This window comes from Lates calcarifer, linkage group LG2 (genome assembly GCF_001640805.2).
Source record: "Lates calcarifer isolate ASB-BC8 linkage group LG2, TLL_Latcal_v3, whole genome shotgun sequence".
NCBI lineage: Eukaryota > Metazoa > Chordata > Actinopteri > Centropomidae > Lates > Lates calcarifer.
The window spans coordinates 6,509,250-6,527,100 of record NC_066834.1 but is presented as its reverse complement, the minus strand read 5'-3'; the positions used below and the strand labels follow the sequence as shown (position 1 = coordinate 6,527,100).

The 17,851-nt window shown below is 39.5% G+C and overlaps 3 protein-coding genes across 8 annotated transcripts; 2 read left to right on the top strand and 1 right to left on the bottom strand.

Moving 5' to 3' along the window:
* Positions 1-1,223: 1,223 nt before the first annotated feature.
* LOC108887962 (interleukin-18 receptor accessory protein) lies at positions 1,224-8,507 on the top strand. 3 transcript variants are annotated; one of them, XM_018683706.2, is made up of 12 exons: positions 1,224-1,656; positions 1,746-1,950; positions 2,183-2,342; positions 2,433-2,604; positions 4,884-4,955; positions 5,193-5,322; positions 5,502-5,656; positions 6,116-6,253; positions 6,785-6,895; positions 6,981-7,127; positions 7,221-7,336; positions 7,832-8,507. In XM_018683706.2, the coding sequence occupies exons 1-12, from the start codon at positions 1,569-1,571 to the stop codon at positions 8,087-8,089; spliced, it is 1,752 nt and encodes a 583-aa protein (XP_018539222.1). In that variant the 5' UTR covers positions 1,224-1,568; the 3' UTR covers positions 8,090-8,507. The 3 variants fall into 3 exon arrangements, with proteins under 3 accessions (XP_018539222.1, XP_018539223.1, XP_018539225.1); XM_018683707.2 differs by having other exon boundaries at positions 1,226-1,656; positions 6,984-7,127; XM_018683709.2 differs by lacking the exon at positions 1,224-1,656 and having other exon boundaries at positions 1,802-1,950; positions 2,211-2,342.
* Positions 8,508-8,509: 2 nt separating this feature from the next.
* LOC108887964 (PEST proteolytic signal-containing nuclear protein) lies at positions 8,510-11,553 on the bottom strand. 2 transcript variants are annotated; one of them, XM_018683714.2, is made up of 5 exons: positions 11,403-11,553; positions 10,516-10,742; positions 10,153-10,227; positions 10,004-10,059; positions 8,510-9,848 (listed from the first exon to the last, which is right to left on the bottom strand). In XM_018683714.2, the coding sequence occupies exons 1-5, from the start codon at positions 11,527-11,529 to the stop codon at positions 9,737-9,739; spliced, it is 597 nt and encodes a 198-aa protein (XP_018539230.2). In that variant the 5' UTR covers positions 11,530-11,553; the 3' UTR covers positions 8,510-9,736. The 2 variants fall into 2 exon arrangements, with proteins under 2 accessions (XP_018539230.2, XP_018539229.1); XM_018683713.2 differs by having other exon boundaries at positions 10,516-10,745; positions 11,403-11,495.
* stk16 (serine/threonine kinase 16) lies at positions 10,747-16,879 on the top strand. Of its 3 annotated transcripts, none has more exons than XM_018683712.2 (8): positions 10,747-10,858; positions 11,928-12,054; positions 12,534-12,753; positions 12,840-12,973; positions 13,926-14,013; positions 14,155-14,283; positions 14,392-14,513; positions 14,705-16,879. In XM_018683712.2, the coding sequence occupies exons 2-8, from the start codon at positions 11,969-11,971 to the stop codon at positions 14,841-14,843; spliced, it is 918 nt and encodes a 305-aa protein (XP_018539228.1). In that variant the 5' UTR covers positions 10,747-10,858; positions 11,928-11,968; the 3' UTR covers positions 14,844-16,879. The 3 variants fall into 3 exon arrangements, with proteins under 3 accessions (XP_018539228.1, XP_018539226.1, XP_018539227.1); XM_018683710.2 differs by lacking the exon at positions 10,747-10,858 and adding an exon at positions 11,459-11,574; XM_018683711.2 differs by lacking the exon at positions 10,747-10,858 and adding an exon at positions 11,524-11,612.
* The last annotated feature ends 972 nt before the right edge of the window (positions 16,880-17,851 follow it).

Sequence of the window (17,851 nt, the reverse complement as noted above, 5' to 3'; positions counted from 1 at the left end):
ACAGAGAATTATAATCTGACTGTAACTCTACAAATCTTTTCAACCTCTTTTAGCTCAGTCTTTTGGTTTTACTAACTACTTCCAGCACAGTAATACATTTACAGGGTGCAGTTTCCAGCGGTCTCTGGTAAACCAAGTGTACATAGCTGTCCAGCAGACAGACATATTACTGAGTAGCTAAGTTGTTCGCATTTAGAATAGGACCCAGATATGTCATGGTTTGCCCTGGACTTTATGTTATTTCCTGTTTTATTCTGAAATTACTTGTTTTGACATCTCTCTTCCCCTCCCGATCAAAGTCAGCAAAGGCCCGATTTTCGGTTGGCTCTAAAGATTATCTTGTTGGATTCTCCTGTCGTCCGAGGTGTGTTAAGAGTGATTTTATTCTCCCCGATCTGCTCCGAAAACGATTGGGACCGCCCCGATAAATATTACACGTTCAATATTTACGACCGAAAATCGTACACCGAGGGGAGCCAAGCACACACTCTGTGGATTATCACATTGAACGGGGCGATAGCCAATCAAGAAGGAAGTTGATTGAAGACGGAAGCACAACATACAAAAGATGTTTGACCGCGGGAGATGTCAAGTTTTGAGATTCCAGGCTCTGGTGGTCAGTGGACAGAGTCTGTTTATGGTGTGCCGTGTTGGTCTTCTCGTTGCACACCACCAAAGGACAAAACTCTGAAATCTGACATTTTTCGTAATATGTGTGGTCTCTCACATTTTCTAAAACGGGTAAGATTATTAAAATCTTTTAGTGTGTACCCCACTTTACCTTGTGCTTCTGCTTTTGGAGTTTTCCTGTGAGTTTTCCCACTGCTCCTGACTCCTACAAATGTTTTTGCCCACCACTTTGCTACAAAATCTTTCTACTTTGGTGTGTGTCAGCATTTGGGGTAAGAAGTTGTTGCAGGCGGAAATCTAGATATGAATCTAAATCTAGATTAGAATTCAGGCATACCACAGTTTAAAACAGAGGACATGAACACAATGCTTTCAGTCTCTAAATTTACGCCTAGAAAACTGTGCTTGTGTCTCACGTTAATGTTATCACCTGAATTCTATTATACTATATATTATATTTAAAAGCATGCCATTGAATTATGCTTAACCTTTATGTCTGTTCTTTAATGTACTCTGTTATTGACCTTTTGTGTATCCTGCTGTAAGTGTAGCCTGGTATTTTATGTTTTTATGCTTAAAAAGGAGTTTTGTCAAGGTTAGTGTTTCCTTTCAAAGCACAGTAAAATATAACAGAGCAGTTCTGAGAAATGCTCTTCTGCAATTCACATAGGAAGTGGCTAACAACAGGAACAAAAATATTAGAGCAGTTTCTTGTGAAAACAAGAAACACAACCTAACAGGAAACCGTATGATACCACCTACTACAACACTGATATGTCCTGTGAAAATGTTGCACCTCAAGTTACCACTGGAGAGACGGGGGACAAACCTCTCACGATTCTGAGAAAATGCTGAGAACTCTAGATAAATGGTAGAATATAGAGGACAGCGTCATGACTGCCCTCACTACATTTTTTTTACCAACTTAGAGAAGCAGGATGCAAACTGGGCACGTTCTGTTTTTTTTTATCTTTCCTGTTGTCTTGGAAGGATGCTGTGTGGGAAATCATCAAAAGAAAAGAACAGGTAATTCATTTAAACACATTGTATTGATAGTGTCTCTTTTCTAGAATGTACTGAAATGAAACAGAAATATGACTCTGTGGCAACTGCAGGACTCATGGGTCTTCAGCAGAATACCACACATCAGCGCTACAGAGCTGTGGAGGGGGAGAGCTTTATAATGCCGTGTGTTAAATCTGAGAGCGTGGTGTGGTCCAGAATCAGAGAGGATGGAGGAAATGAAGGCCCATCCTATGACTGTGAGAAAGAGTTCCCAGCTGAAGTAAAACACTCGGGAAATTACACATGCCACACAGGGTAATGCTTATTATACTTAAAACCGATTTTAACTAATATACACAAGATTTACAGATTATATATTGCAGAATTTGATTATCGTGGTAACACTGTGGTATATTCATTAAGGGGTTTTAAATGATAATTCCACAATGATAGTTTCAAGTGTGCCTCAAAACATGCCTCATATGCTGTTGTGAGTTTTTTGATGTGCTTGTGGTTACTATTAAGTTGTGAGGTCTCTGCTGTCCAGTGGCAGCAAATATTTCTTGCATCTACAGGTGGAGGAGAAAAGCAGTCCAAGTTGCTTCCAGCCTGAGGAGAGCACAGTAGAACTGTACAACAGCGCTGGCGGGGAGATCCCCTGCCCAAGATACGACTGTAGCAACAACACTGATGTCACATGGTACAAGGTGAAGTTCACACATCAGCAGGATTATCCATTTCAGAATGGAAACCCCTAAATCACAGGAAAAAACTCAGACAAGTGTGCTCTCTTACAGGGTAACAGAGCTGTGTCTGAGATGAAAAGAGCCCCCTGTGAAAAGGACGGGCTCTTACATCTCTGCCAAGTCAAAGCTGAATCTGATCCTGGTGTATATTTCTGTGATAGACAAATAATTGAGCAAGGAGTTATGTGGACCTTCAGGAGGGCTGTTAAAGTCGAAGTTATACGTAAGTGCTACATGTATGTATTGGTTAAGTGTGCCACAAGTGCATTATCACTCTTATACAATACATCCATCCATCCATCTATTATCCCTCCAGGGTTGCAGGGGGCTGGAGCCAATCCCAGCTGACATTAGGTGAGAGGTGGGGTACGCTCTGAACAGAGTGACATGTACAGACAAACAATCATTCACACTCACAAGCTGGAGTACAGGGAGAGAACCGACAGAGGCACAGGGAGAACATGCAAACAACCTTCTTGCTGTGACTCTAGGGATGGCAATGTCCGTCACGGCTACCATCAGTCAGTCAAATGGTGGTGGCTGTGAAATTTTGTACAAATGCCCACAGTGGCCAGTGGAAAAAATCCCAATGACTGTGGTGATCCCCCAACCACCAGCTGCAAAGTTGTGCCAGTCAGTGTTGATGATGTGGAGCAACTTTAATTGATGCTAGATTATTCATTTTGACAACCTTCTGACCTTTGCCTAATTGTCACTATGATGTTGACAACTGGGCAGTACTGTGGTGCAGTGGTTAGCACTGTCGCCTCACAACAAGAAGGTTGTTTGCATGTTCTCCCTGTGCCTTTGTGGGTTCTCTCTGGATACTCAGGCTTCTTCCCACAATCTAAAGACATGCACAATAGGTTAATTGGTGACTCTAAACTGACTGTAATGGTTGTTTTGCTTTATATGTCAGCCTTGTGATAGACTGGTGATGTGCTCAGGGTCTTCCCTCGCCTCTCTCCCAGTGTCAGCTGGGATTGGATCCGAGCTCCCTGCAGCCCTCAAAGGATAAACAGTGTAGACTGGATGGACAGATGTCTCCACAACTACTGGATCAATTGCTGTGGAAATAAGTTGGAGGATGGTGTACCCATGACTAGGTGAACACCAGTGGGAGTGATTAGCAAATGTATAAAGAGCTCTTTCTATGCTACAGAGGTTAAATTGAAGAAGGGCTTTTTGAGGTGTCCAGTTATTCAATTTTGCCAGCCAATGAGAAGTTAGTATTTTTCCTTGGCCATGAGCACACTAAAGTCACTCAACTTAAGAATAAAATAACGAGATAAAATAATACTAGAGAACAATGTTACTTAAATAACTTTACATTATGGTGCTATATTATACACATAACCCCATTTTAAAAGGTCTATCACATGTTCACGTTTTAAGATCTTTTAACGTCCTTAGAGCCATTCATACTGTATATCAAACAGATGTTAACAACAAGTGTTACATTATTGTTTCCCTAACCATTTATGCACCAGTGTACAATGGTAAATCAGGTAAATGGTTATAGTTGTTAGACAAGTTAGACAAAATTACTTTTAAGAGTAAAAAGCTGGCCTCCCAACCTCCTCAATTTGTGATTTACCAAATGTCACAGGGCAAACAATGAGAATGAATCACTTGAAAGAGATTGCAGTAGAAACCCCAGTTGGTGGGGTTTTTTCCCCACGTTTTTAATCATCAGTGAAGTTTCCAATTGAAACCTTGTAGTACTTGTTTAATTTTTTCAGAATAAGGTTTTCTGTTATTGATGAGGGTAAACCACTTGCATCTGTGGCTCAGATTTTACCCAGAACATACTGCATTTAAGAAAGACCAGCTTTGTGGACCAGCCACTGAACTTTAATGTACATATTAAGCCTGACTGATAGATATAATCATCCATGCCATGTCACTGTCAAAGTCTGTCTTTAGTCTCAACAGCTACTTGATGGACTGCAATGAAATTTTATCATCACATCTGTGATACCCAGAGGTTCAGCAACTATTTGATGGATTGCCATGAAATCTGGTACAGCCATCACTGTCCTCCTCAGGATGAATTGTAATATTTTTGGTGATTTCAGACATTTCATCTGGCTCTATCAACAGATCCAAAGTGCAGTTTGTCCAGTGCATTGCCTTGTAACCAAATGCTGATCTATACTCCCTTCAGCCTCATCTGTACTTTGTTTACCAGGGGCCAAACAGCACAACATGCAATGGGAGAAAGGCAGGGAAACATCCTCCACACATTGTTTGTCTGAGGTTATTGTTTAATCACATTTTGTATACAAATCTTGCCAGTGACATAAAGTCATTAGAGTTATTTTTCATTTCAAGTAGAGTATGTTGTTTCCTCTCATCGTATGAAGTGTTTTTTTTTTTCTTACATGTGGGTACCACCATGTGTGTAAGTAGAGCTCACATTGGTTTTATATAGCACAGGTGCACAGTAAACTAGGCAGACTATAGAATGAATATGTGACTTTATTTCCCACCCCAAACTAGCATACAGCGAACCAAGTGGCCCTCTCAGGTTCATGTCTCCTGCTGACAACGCAACAGAGGAAGTGGAGCTTGGTAAGTGCAAGCAAGTTTGGTTCTAGGGTGGCTTTCAAAACTATCTGACATGTCTTTTATTTTTAATGCACAAAATGTTGCAGTAGCTTATACCTACATATCTGAAATTGCTCTGCTAATGACTTGATGGTCTCATCTTTGAAAGACTCATTCGGATGTCTTCCAAACTGGCATGAAAACATATATCACTCTTCCCCCACTCTTAAACTATTAATACTGTTTTTTTCCTTGTTTTAGGTCAGACTCACAATCTGACATGTAAGGTATTTTTTCCTTATGAGAAAAGGATTTCAGCAAAGGTGCAATGGTTCATGAATTACAATGGCAATAAGGAGAATATGACTCTACTACCAATGGAGCCACCACAGTGAGTCACTGTCAAATTGAAGTTTGCTTTTGCCCTCAAGTAACTGTCTTTCATTTCATAGTCCCAGTGTTTGCTCATTAGAAATTTTTAAAAACCCAAAGACGTAAACATAATGATTCAGCTTGGCTTGTATTACAAGTTTAGGATACAACGCAGCTAAAATGTTTTCCATGATTTAGATATGGGTTTAAGATAAGGGAGGAGTACGGGGTCACAAGAAGAGCCATCATAAAAGAGGTGACTCAACAACACTTGAAGCACACGTACACCTGCATTGCCAGCAATACTGTCAGAAATAACAGTGTCACCATCAAGCTCAAGAAGAAAACTACAGGTACTATTGTTTCTATTTCACCTTCATGTCTTTGTTTCATCAATATCATATTGTGTCATAACATTGTTACATTACTGTTGAAACAATTCTATATGAAACATCAACATTGAATGAAATAAAATCTAGAGGAAAGACTATTCAGGCTGTGAGTCAGGTGTGTCAGATACCTGAAAGAGCAGATGTGTTATTTTACACAGGGGCAGCTGACCCTAATCCACTGTGCAAGCAAAATGTTTCATATCAGTGCTTGAAATGAAAATCTTCCATCTAGTAAGGTCAAAAATAGTGTAACCAATTCAGTGAGCTCAATAGTGACAGTTTGTTTTGGTGTTATGTTCTCTGACTGATACCAATGGTATCAGGTATTTGAAACATTAGGTTTAATCTCATGCAGGCAACATTTAAAGCTGCACAAGACAAACTACAATCTAATAAGTATATTTTTGACTTGGTTTTTAGTGAAATTGCCATGCCTGGTTGGGTATCCCCTTGTGTCTTTCTTGCTGGTGTCTGGGCTGGGAATAATTTTGCATGTGAAATGGATGGAACTGCAGCTTATCTACAGATCCCACTTCCAACATGGAAAACACGATGAAGGTCAGGAGACACACACACACACACACACACTGAGAGAGACATGTTATATTAAATAGAAATCCTAAGCTAAACTTGGCCAGCGTGCAAGCTCTGACCCAGACCCAATAGTTGCTGCTTTTTACAGGATGTGGTTTAACTGATAGATAAAGCTCCACAAGAAGAAGAAAATGCTTATCTGTTTTCAGTGTCACTGCTTGAAGAGAAAATCTTCCATGCAGTTAGGTAAAAAATAATGCAACTACTCCAATGAGCTCTTGTGCAGGGAACATTTAAAACTGCACTGATATATTTTTATATTTACAGGTGTTTAATGTAAAACCCCATGAAGACTTACATTATTGAACACACTGAAACATGAAACTTAATCCACTGCCTGTACTTGAAAAATGTATGTAGCTCACTGCACTTTGTGTAGCACTGACAAAAACCGTGGCAACAACCGTATCTCTAGCTAATCTTGTTGCCAATGGTTAGATTTCTGATGTTGTGGTGTCAAAACTTTCTTTCATGTGTACCAACACTCTTTCTCAGATAACAAAGAGTTTGATGTGTTTCTGTCGTATGTGTGGAGCCCGCCATCAGCAGAGGGGGAACGAGGTTGGACATTTTCTTCCGGATCAGGACCCAACACTGATGAGGAAGGTAGGACAACATGTTCAGTGTATGATAGCTTCATTCTCATGTGACTACACCGGTAAAGGAAATTGACAGTGACTTTTGTTGTCAGCAGGATGTCCACCCAGCATGGACCCCCTGAACAGTGAGGAGGGTAAAGCCACCCAGAAACCATTACAAGTGCTACTACCCCAAGTGTTAGAGGAGCAGTGGGGGTATCGCCTCTGTCTGCTGGAGAGAGATGTGCTTCCAGGGGGAGGTCAGACGATCAGCTGTGTGCGTGTGTGTGTGTGTGGGGGGGGGGGGGGGTGGACCGCAAAGGTTCCTAATGGTTTTCATATTTGTATTGCAGCATACACAAATGATGTGGTTCTTACAATACAGAGAAGCAAAATGCTTATCTGTCTCCTGTCAGCTGACTACCTCTGCAACAGCGATGCTGTATTTGTACTGGAATCAGGAGTCCAGGTAGGCCTGCATTTCAAATTCTACAAATTCTTCTGAAAGCTCCAGTATGTCCAAGATCTGCAGATACCCTGCTAGTCTTTATATAGTAATACTAGGGGATTTACATGTTTATAATTTACTTCCAACCTACCTTTCTAATCATTCTTCTACTTTCCAGCCATCCATTTATTTTAAATTAGGTGGTTTAGTTTCCTGCAACACAAATCCTGAGTGCAATTCTTAGGTAATCACATTGGTTTCATTTTCTCATTTTACTGACCTATACTGAAACTAGCAGCTATGTGAATGGTGGGAAATCTGTATGAAAATGTAACGTAGAATAAGCCGCAAACAAAACCACTGGTATCCTTTGATTCAGTTAAACTTCTGAGCTCTGTTGAAATGTCAAGTTTGTCTTTGATGACAAACCAGTTTTAACGTGTGACTAAAGGTTTACCGGTTCATTCCGAAAAAACACAATTCATTAATGTTTTGATACTTGGTCCAAATCTTTAGGCTTTGCTGCAAAACTCTGCCATCAAACTCCTGCTAATATGGACCAGTAGAGACTCAGCTTCCCTCATCCAGCAGGACCCTCCATTGCCCACACTGGTCCAAAGGGCCTTGAAGGTGCTACCGAGTCTGAACTGGACGTCAGGCAAACCTGCCAGAGCCACCTGCAACTTTTGGAGGTCTTTGAGGAAGGCCATGCCCCATCACAGAGTCAAACTGGTATCAGACATGCAGGATCAGTCATTAAATGGTTATATATAGCCTATATACATGTATGTGTATAGTAAGCTTATTTAAGTTATAATACCAAAATGCAGCTTATGTTACTGCACTGTTCACTGAAACTGCTGAGTCATTAATGAACAAAAGGCTCAAGGAAATTCCCACACTGATTTGATGTCAAACCGTAATGTAGCATTTTCAAATGAAAAAGTGAGTCACCCCACGTACCAAACATAAACAGTTAACCATGTAAAACAATCACTTATTAACTCTACAAAAAGAATAAAGAAAAGACATGTGAAGAATTTGTTCTAATACACAGATAAACAAAATGTAAAAAGAAGGGGTTAAAAATAAATACTAGTAGCTTTTGTTTGTGCATCAATTTAAGATCAACAATCTTATGTTGTGAGGTGTAGTTCATCACATATCTCAGCAATAAACATCTGACACAATACATATAATCCAAAATTTTTATTTGACTGGCTTTTAAGCATGTTCAAGAGAGTTCTGTTTGACAAAACAGTTCACAGCAGTGGATATAGATGTAGTTCTTTTGGGAAATTCAGCACAACAGTGAGGTAACCCACAGAGAGATTTGAAGTTTAGATTTTGACAGAGGGGATTTTCCAAAAAAGAGTTTCAGGCACAGGAGAAGTCAATGAGGTACCACATTTATCTAAATTAAAAAGAATGGGGTTATATTTATGAAATGTGTTTCTGATGTTAAAGTGCCAACGAAAAGTATTTGTAAATGTGAGTAACTAATTGCTAAACTATACTTTAACCACCCAGAAATCACTGGATAGGACTGTGCCAGCTGTATGATTCTTATCTTCACACAGCTGTCAACTAAAACACATATCAGATATCAGTCCTTCATTTGTGACCATAAAGATGAAAACAGCCACATTTGTACAGTAAGTTTGCCAGATTCAGATAAAAAGAACAAAGTCAGTGTTGAGTAAGCAAAACCACAAGTACTTGCACAAAAGCCAAATGTAAAAGGAAACCTAAAAATCACACAAACGACTGCCTATGAGGTGGCACAGCTGATGAAAACAAAGGGTTGTACACTGACCTTGTGAAACTAAATGAAACAAAATCAATCTCTCTCATCTATGCCCAACTTGCTCTGCACGTTAACATAACGCTCAAACTCACACTCCCATGTGTGGATTTAAAAATAAAACATTATCACACTTCTATGTACATTTTTACACAAATATTAGACAAGTAAAATTAAGAGCTTGCTCAGGACCACACCCAACCAGCTTCAGATAGGAACAAGCACGTCGCAAAAAGGGGCATGAAGGCTCTAAGATGCTTGATTTTTTTCATTAGCCAGCAAGAAGCAACTGTAGCTAATTTTATACAGTTTAAGCAAAATTCTGGCTAATTTGTTTGGCCCACTTCTTCATCACAGCACTCTGCACCTCTTTATCACAGGGGCCTGCTGTCTCTCCTCTCAGTTACCATCAGCCGGTAGTGGTTAGACATGCAATCGTGAGTTCAGTCACAGAGTATCATAAAAGGCTTAAATTATTCTTCATTGCATGTCTACAAAGGTGTGAGGTTGTCAAAACTGTGGTTACAGCGAGGAATCATTTGAGCCTTGATATATAGCTCTGATGTGTTTTAACCTATACAAACTTATCCATTAGTGACAAAAAATCAGGTAGTCATTTACAGTTTGTCTGCTTGGGCCTTCAGCTTCCTCTCCCAAAGTTTTTGATGATCAGAGAAGCCTTGCTTGCCCTTGTTGAAGGAATTAGGTCCAGCAGATGTTGGAGTCTCCCTGAAAAGTTAGCAGATTTGTCACTTCAAACTCAGACACGTGTAACTAGCAGTATAGCAATTAATTTAAGAAGATTAAAAAGCTGAATGCTTTGGTAAAAGCTGATGCTGAGGAAACAATTATCAAGTACATCATGTATATGTGTGAACATATACCTGCCAATGTTCTTCATCCTCATCTTTGCTTCTGGAGGCATCTCCTCAGGTTCACTCTGCATGTCAAGAGAAAGTTACAGTCAACATCTACTTATTTGTTATTTGTGCATTTATACTCCCATGCCATTATTGTGTGCATGCATACTTACATCATCATCTTCATTAAAAACAGATGCCAGCCCTGGCTTTTTTGGAGGGAGCGATGGTACAGGCTCTTTGGGCTTCTACAGCAGGTTGGAGACACAACATTTAGTGAAAAAAAAAAATGCAGCAACACAGCTTTGCAGTATCACACATCTTTACAGTCTTCATAAGATGCAGAAGAAAAGCAGCAAATCCTCAAATTGGAAAGCTTAACCAGCAAATATTTGCTTTTATTTATATTTTACTTGGTAAATGAATTGAATGATTAAGTGATTAGTTATATCAACAGACTCATGACTAACTCTTCCAGCAACTGTTTATCACGAACAGTCTGTGCAAGCAGTTAATATGCATTGTTACACACTCACTGTTGCTCCAAGTTTGATAGATATGGGGTTCGACTTCTTCCCCATCTGACTGCTCATGCTAAAGCCTATTTTGGAGACTTTGCAGGGTGCTGGTGGGTCTGCTGAGGACTCATCTTCATCCTCAGGTGTGAGATGCTGGGATGTGCGTTTGACTGCAGTCCCCTCTCCTCCCACAGTGCTACAAGAGACAGGCTTAGTTTTCACTCTGCCTCCCTCCTCCTGCGGCCCTGCTTGAGGCAAGACAACTCACCAAGGTGAACAACTGTTTTCTGAGAACTGGAGTATAATAAGAGCTATCACCTTTACCTGTCAGGCTACGTTTCTAGCCATCAATGAACCAAAGGTAATTTAGGTTCCACTCATTCATGTATTTACTGTTTTATAAGTCTACGTGGGGACTGTGTGTGCAGAGAGTAGTGATAATAACACGGTTTAAGTTAACTACTGGGTACTGTACGCAGAATCTGAAACCAGCTAATATCAACATTGTTAACCTGCGCTAACTAGCTTAAGTTATCAACAGAACACTAGCTAGGCTAACGCCATGCTAACAAGTCAACAAGACACCTGTCTCCTGGAAGAGGGTCTCTTTATAGCTTTATTGTCTGGCTAATATTAGCAGTAACTTTAGCTCAGTAGTTAAAGACAGCCTAAATGTCCATACCTACACTGATAATGTTAATACAATGTTAAGTTACTTCACATTAGCATTAGCTAGGCAATGATACGTTGCTAACATTGCATTAGCTCAGTGAAGTTGTACAGACATTTCTTCTGTTTAACGTTAGTTGTGGCCAGTTTTAATGGGTAGGCAGCAAGTCAAGCAAACTCCAAATACTGCTTATTTCTCAACATATTTTTATACGTTAAAATAGCTCAAATATCACCTCCGTCGTCGGTGCAACCCTTTCCGTTGTGCTCGTAATCCGCCATCAGTGCGCCTCTCAGACTCTCCGGCAGGCGTCGCTCGTCTCCTTGAAGCTCCGTGTATTGTTTATAAAAGAAGAAGAACATGGAGGAAATAAGACAGAGCTAACTTGGTAAACTGAAAGCTAACTGGTAAGATTAAAGACACAACAGCGTCGATTATGGCAGCGGTATATCTTTTTTTAGCTGCCCATTGTGTCAGAGAGTTAAAAATACTTGGCTATTGGGGTTAACGTTAAAAATCGATGTTAATGTCGTATTTTGGCTCTTGGAGCCTGAGAGTTGCTATGCTCACGTTAACATTAGCTAAGCTAACAGACAACAAACATGAACTGTTACATTTTATAAAGTGTCGCAACATATATTTTCCTTCAGTAGACCTCGCAGTTTGCTTTCAGTTAGCTTTTAAGTAACAATGCATCTCTCTGTGTGTATTTTTCTGACTGCCTGACTCAAATAACTTTTATTTGTCCTCTTTCTCCCAGGCCCTTTTAAAAGCTTGGTGTTAAACAATGAACCAGTCAAGATGGGGCAGACCCTGTGCGTATGCTCCCGTGGTTCCATCACCATCGATAACAAAAAATATTACTTTGTCCAGAAACTAGATGAAGGGTAAGACTGCATGTTATACGTTTTAAACCTAGTTTAACTTCACCTCCATGGTTAAGTGTGCTAATATTTTATATTTGTCTGACCTCCATTTTTGTCCTAAAAATACACATACATCAATATACACCATTGAGCCTCACTGTGACACAACGTGACAGCTTTCCTTATCACTATGAACATGAGCACTTTTTTTGAGTCAGTCCTACATGCACCATCCGGCTGCAGCAGATACAAACTTACTCACCCAAATTTAGTCTGAAATAGTCCCCCATAATTACACAATTTATTACTTTTTCTGAAAAATGCAGTACCTGACTGAGACCCACAGATGGACTAGGGATATCAGAAAGTACTGAAAGACTGACTAATGTACTGTTGATATTAATCTTTTTATGGGATTTGTTGACAAAACAAATATGGAATATTACTTGCTTTACAATTTAATGCCAAACTGATCTGATCTCTCTGTGTTCTCTCTTCAGTGGGTTCAGTTATGTTGATCTGGTTGAGGGGGCAAAAGATGGGCGATTCTATGCCCTGAAGAGGATCCTGTGCCATGACCGTGAAGGCCGACAGGAGGCTCAGACAGAAGTGGAAATGCATCAGATGTTTAATCATCCCAACATCTTGAACCTGGTCGCACACACCTTTGTTGATCGTGGAGGCAAGAGTGAAGCCTGGTTGCTTCTTCCTTATATAAGTGTAAGTAAGTGCAGCATTTATTATAGCAAAAATATCATTGAGAGAAAATGTCTGACTTTGATATGTTGGTGCATTTGTCTGAGCAGAAAGGCAGTCTGTGGTCTGTTCTGGAGAAGCTAAGAGACAAGGGGAGCTCCATGCCTGAAAAACAGATTCTGCAAATTTTCCGTGGCATCTGCTCTGGACTCAAGGCCATTCATGAAAAAGGCTTTGCACACAGGTAATCTCTCTCTCCACATACACATGCACATTTCTATGCACAAAACCAGTGAAAAGACACTTATGCTAACTTGGAGTGCCATACCAGTGTCTGTCTGTCTGTCTGTAAGCCATTTGGGTAACTGATCATCTTTTTCCATGGATTCACCCAAATAAATTGGTCACTGACTCTGATGTGAAATACCATATTAATATTGATAAGAGGAGCTCACTCATTTACTCTCACTAAAATAGTTGGTGAATCAGACACTGGTTAGGCTAGCAATTTATTAGCGTTCAATTTCAAAATATGAATGACACTCTGCTGTTTTTTTTTTTTTTAATCAATCAATATTCAAAATAGAACTTGAAATACTGTTTTCTGGTGCCTAACTGAATGTGTGGTAAATTAATCAAATTGCTCTCTGTCAGAAAAGTGAATAAATTCTATATATATATTTTTTTTATTTATTTATTTTTTTTAAGCTCTTAATTTATATATGCATCAAAAACGGAACACTGTCTAGAAAATGTTTTATGTTAAATGTTTTGCAGCACTTTGCCATGTCTAATTTTTAATTTACCAAGCAAAAACAGCAGACTTTTGTTATGCAAAATGACATTTAGTTTGTTTCACTTCATAGTTTGGGTTAAAAAGAAATTAATATGGACTGTGCAGAAACTGGGGCACCTTGCCAGTCAGCACTTAAAGTAGAACACCTACTGAGGATTAGTTGAGGATAGTGTATCACAGTTTATGCCCTAATGAAGGTATTCCACTTGTGTAATTGATCCTTCATCTTCTGAAATACATTTACTTTGTCATTGACATTTAATTTAGCAGAGATATCCAAAACAGGAATTGTGCTAAAAGCCCAATCAATGAGATGCTACTGTTTGTCAGAAAATCATGTGTCATATGTGTTCATTGCAGACAACTGAACACATGACATGTGTCTGCTATGATTTGACAGAGATCTGAAGCCTACAAATGTGCTTCTGGATGAGGATGACAGGCCAGTTCTGATGGACCTGGGCTCCATGAACCGTGCCAGGATTGAGGTAAGGGTTATAGAATGAGTATTTACATAACATTTCAAGAGTCATAGGTAACATATGTACTGAAAATATCCAGTCATGAAAGTATCTCCTCTAAATGATCCTTACCCAGTGAATATTCTGATAAAACTAAATTTATTACAGGTTAGAGGTAGCAGAGAAGCCATGACCATACAGGACTGGGCAGCCCAGCGGTGCACCATTTCCTACAGGGCTCCTGAACTCTTCAATGTAGAGAGCCACTGCATTATAGATGAGCGCACTGATATCTGGGTAAAGCCTTGTATTCATCACCCCCTGACTTATATATGCTTCTTAAGTCATTGTGCTGCTTCTGTCACTGAATACATCTTTTCTGTTGTGGTTCCTGTGCTCCTCCAGTCACTTGGCTGTGTGCTTTACTGCATGATGATGTTGGAGGGACCATACGACCTGGTATTCCAGAAGGGGGACAGTGTTGCCCTCGCTGTCCAGAATCCAGTAACCATCCCACAGCCTTGCAGGTCAGTTTTCATACTGTAACTTTTTCTGACAGTGTAACTTGAAGAAAGTTTCCAATTGATGTAACAGTTTCTCTTACTGCCTTTTTTCTACTGGAACTTTCCTTAAATAGCCACTTAAATAGCAGCTGCAGATACAGTCTGCATCAGACATAAGGTTGTTCTAATTTGGTGTCTGTCTGTCTTGTGAACAGTTACTCAGAGGGCCTGCAGATGCTGCTCAGCTCCATAATGGTGTCAAACCCCCAGGAGAGACCAAACATCAGCTGGGTTCTTGACCAGGTACAGGACCTGCAGAGTCGCAGCCCCAACACCCAAACCAACATGGTCTGATTTTGCACGGTGCACTAGATGCGGGCTCTTGGAGACCATTGCGCGCACAAATAATCGTCTTTTATTTAGGTTTGAAAATATTCCTTTAATTTATTGAGTGTTGTGTAAAAGCCCAGGTATAGACTTTCATTCACCTTGACTGAGCTTGGCAACAGTATCAGCTTTTAGTTTGAATGATTCAACCTAACCTGCACATCACAGTGGGCTTTTGTAATCCGTATAAGCTTACCCAATGATCAAAAGAATCTAAAAGGCCTTAATTGTAGTTTGACCCTGCAATGTGAGTAGTTTGGCAAGGGTCAAATGTTACGTGTAAAAACAAAGTGGCTTTACCTTGTAATTTTAAAGGGACAGTTTGACATGGTGAAACACGGGCATATTCGGTTTCTCCGAGAGTTGTGTGAGAAGATGGATATGTCTGTCAATTCAGTGTGTAGCTGGTGCCAGCAACCCCATAGCTTAGCTTAGCTTATTTTAGCTTAGTTTAGCATTAAGACTGGAAAAAAGGGGAAACAGCAAACCTAGCCCTGTCTAAAGCTAGCTAACTGAAACTCACTAGTTATCCTGTTATATCTGTTTGTTTAAGCTGTTCAAAAGCCAAAATGTAAAAACAAGTGGTTGGTGGCTGTAGGGGGTGTTTATGTACAGGGTTATTACTTTACATTTTAGTTTTGGATTAAATGAAAAAGATTTTACATGTTAATTAGTGAGCTTTAGAAATACTGCTAGGTGGATTATCTTGCCTGGACAGAACCTGGCTAGCTGTTTCCCCCTCTTTCCAGTCTTAATGCTAAGCTAAGCTAACAGGTCCCTGGCTGGAGCCTTAGGAAATAAGTGTATTCCTATAAAAGAAATAAGAAAGAAAGAACACATTTTTGTCTTAAAATTGTAGTTTGGATTTTTTTTTATTTTTACAAGAAAAGGGACAACATAAAAGGTTGTCAGACTTTCTGTTGGATGAAGCTACCTGAGTTCAATGCATATCAGATTACATTCCCTACCAAGATGGGCCAGTTCCCTTTATCTTTCATCTTAATTCTTGAGTTATGTGTGTGCGACATCTTGTAGTTGCACATATGCTGTATTTACCAATGTACAACTTCGCCTTTGGCTCTTCCCCACACTGTCACTCACACGTTTGTCTCCACTGGGGAGAAGTTAAGAGGCTGAGTGCTCCTCACTTGCAATGCTGCATTTGAACACACAGAGGTGCTCCAGCATCACAGTCCCCTGCTCCACAAACGTATTATCATGGCGATCGACCATGTTTCTGTCTGTATAGTCGGTAATGTGAGAATGGGCCCTTCATAAAACACAGAAGAAAGTATCTGCTTACACACAAAAAAGAAGAAAATCAAAGAGAAGGGGTCAGGTGTTACTATACAACAATAGAAAAATGAACTTAGAAGTGTTTTTATTAACTGTAAGTCAAAGTCATTGTCATATTTACCATTGCAGTTTAATCTTTTTTTAAACTTCAGTTTTCACTGTGTTGTGTTTTTGAACAGTTAAGTATTGTCCATTCCAGCTATGCTGTTAAATTCTGGGTTTCCTGTCATGTGTAAACATGGTCTGACACTTCTGTTCTCTCAGGGTTCACCCACGTCTCAAAGGGTCTGATGGTCTTTCCTACTAGACCTAAATGGTACCTTTAAAATTATTATTAGATAAATTAAACTTTGGGGCATTTCAGTTAAGATTTATGCTTTTGTGACTGTAATTGGACCATGTTAGAACTGAAAAAGGTCCTCGATAGTTAATGCAGTTAATTGTTGGAATGGTAATTGACATACTGTTAAAGTATATTATCTTTTTAACCCTAAGTTTGGATATGTCAAATGACTATTAATTTTTGTGTAGCTGTTAATGGTGAACTAATCCTGGTATCACGCTGCTGGTAAACAAAGCAATTGAAGTGTACTGGTGAAGTTCACAGATATTTTAAGTCTGTTATTTGATTATGGAGAATTCTGTTAAAATTATGTTTCATCTCTTATTCTCTGCACAGTAAAGGATAAATAAATATTAAATATGTAGCACTGAGTATACAGTTTTTAATATAATTGTGAAATACAACAGCAACCTATATTTAAATAGTAGTCGGTCAAGAAAAGCATGTGAAATACTTTTGTTACATAGCCTGCCTGATGCACACAATACGCCCAAAAGTATTTGTAATTGGTGGGTTCAGCTGCATACAGTCAAACATACAAGTATGAAATCGCCACAGACAAACATTAAGGTCATACCGAGGAGTTTGAAGTGTGGCACGTAGGACGCCATCTTTCCAATACATCAGCGAATCAAATTTCTGCCCTGCTCTAGGTGATGGTAGAAGTATTAAGATCCTTTATTCAGGTGAGGGTGGTAGTAAAGCAATATAAAACTATCCATCACAAGTAAGTGAAAGAATGCATGTATTATTAGCAAAATGTATTTAAAGCATATAAAGTTCCCCTCTGAGAGTTACACAACTTTATATATAATATTATTGGATTATTATTCCTGATACATTTCTGTGTAAGTAGCGTTTGATCAGTGGAGCTAATTCTAACAATTTTATACACAGTTGTGCAGTTGAATCTATAACAGAGCATCATATTTTATTATTTAAATTGATATTTTATTTGTAAATTATTCATCTGTAAAGTAATTTAACTAAAGCTAAATGTCTGCATTTGGAGTTACACCTTACTTACAGTGACTGTGTAGGCTCTGAAGCTACACCATAGGCTATAGATAGACCACATGATGATGGCCTGATCACATAGGATACATCCATCAGCCTGATTCACCTGTGATTACTGTTCCATGTTACAATGCTGAGATGTCTAGAAGCCACAACAGCTCAGCTGTGAACCAATGGGCCACAAAGGCTCACAAAATGGGACTGCCGAGCGCTGAGGTACGTAAAAGTAACTGGTCCTTTGTCAGCATTCACTATCGAGTTCTAGACGTTCGTGACATGATCACTGTAGCCTAAGTTCACCATGTGCAGTCATCGGATG

Coding starts and splice junctions, on each gene's coding strand:
- stk16 (XM_018683712.2), top strand. CDS start 11,969: ATGGGGCAGACCCTGTGCGTATGCTCCCGTGGTTCCATCACCATCGAT. Junction 14,284..14,391: donor ATGAGCGCACTGATATCTGG/GTAAAGCCTTGT, acceptor GTGCTCCTCCAG/TCACTTGGCTGTGTGCTTTA. Junction 14,514..14,704: donor ACCATCCCACAGCCTTGCAG/GTCAGTTTTCAT, acceptor TCTTGTGAACAG/TTACTCAGAGGGCCTGCAGA.
- LOC108887962 (XM_018683706.2), top strand. CDS start 1,569: ATGCAAACTGGGCACGTTCTGTTTTTTTTTATCTTTCCTGTTGTCTTG. Junction 6,254..6,784: donor ACATGGAAAACACGATGAAG/GTCAGGAGACAC, acceptor ACTCTTTCTCAG/ATAACAAAGAGTTTGATGTG. Junction 6,896..6,980: donor ACCCAACACTGATGAGGAAG/GTAGGACAACAT, acceptor TTTTGTTGTCAG/CAGGATGTCCACCCAGCATG.
- LOC108887964 (XM_018683714.2), bottom strand. CDS start 11,529: ATGTTCTTCTTCTTTTATAAACAATACACGGAGCTTCAAGGAGACGAG. Junction 10,228..10,515: donor CTATCAAACTTGGAGCAACA/GTGAGTGTGTAA, acceptor AACCTGCTGTAG/AAGCCCAAAGAGCCTGTACC. Junction 10,060..10,152: donor TTTTTAATGAAGATGATGAT/GTAAGTATGCAT, acceptor CTTGACATGCAG/AGTGAACCTGAGGAGATGCC.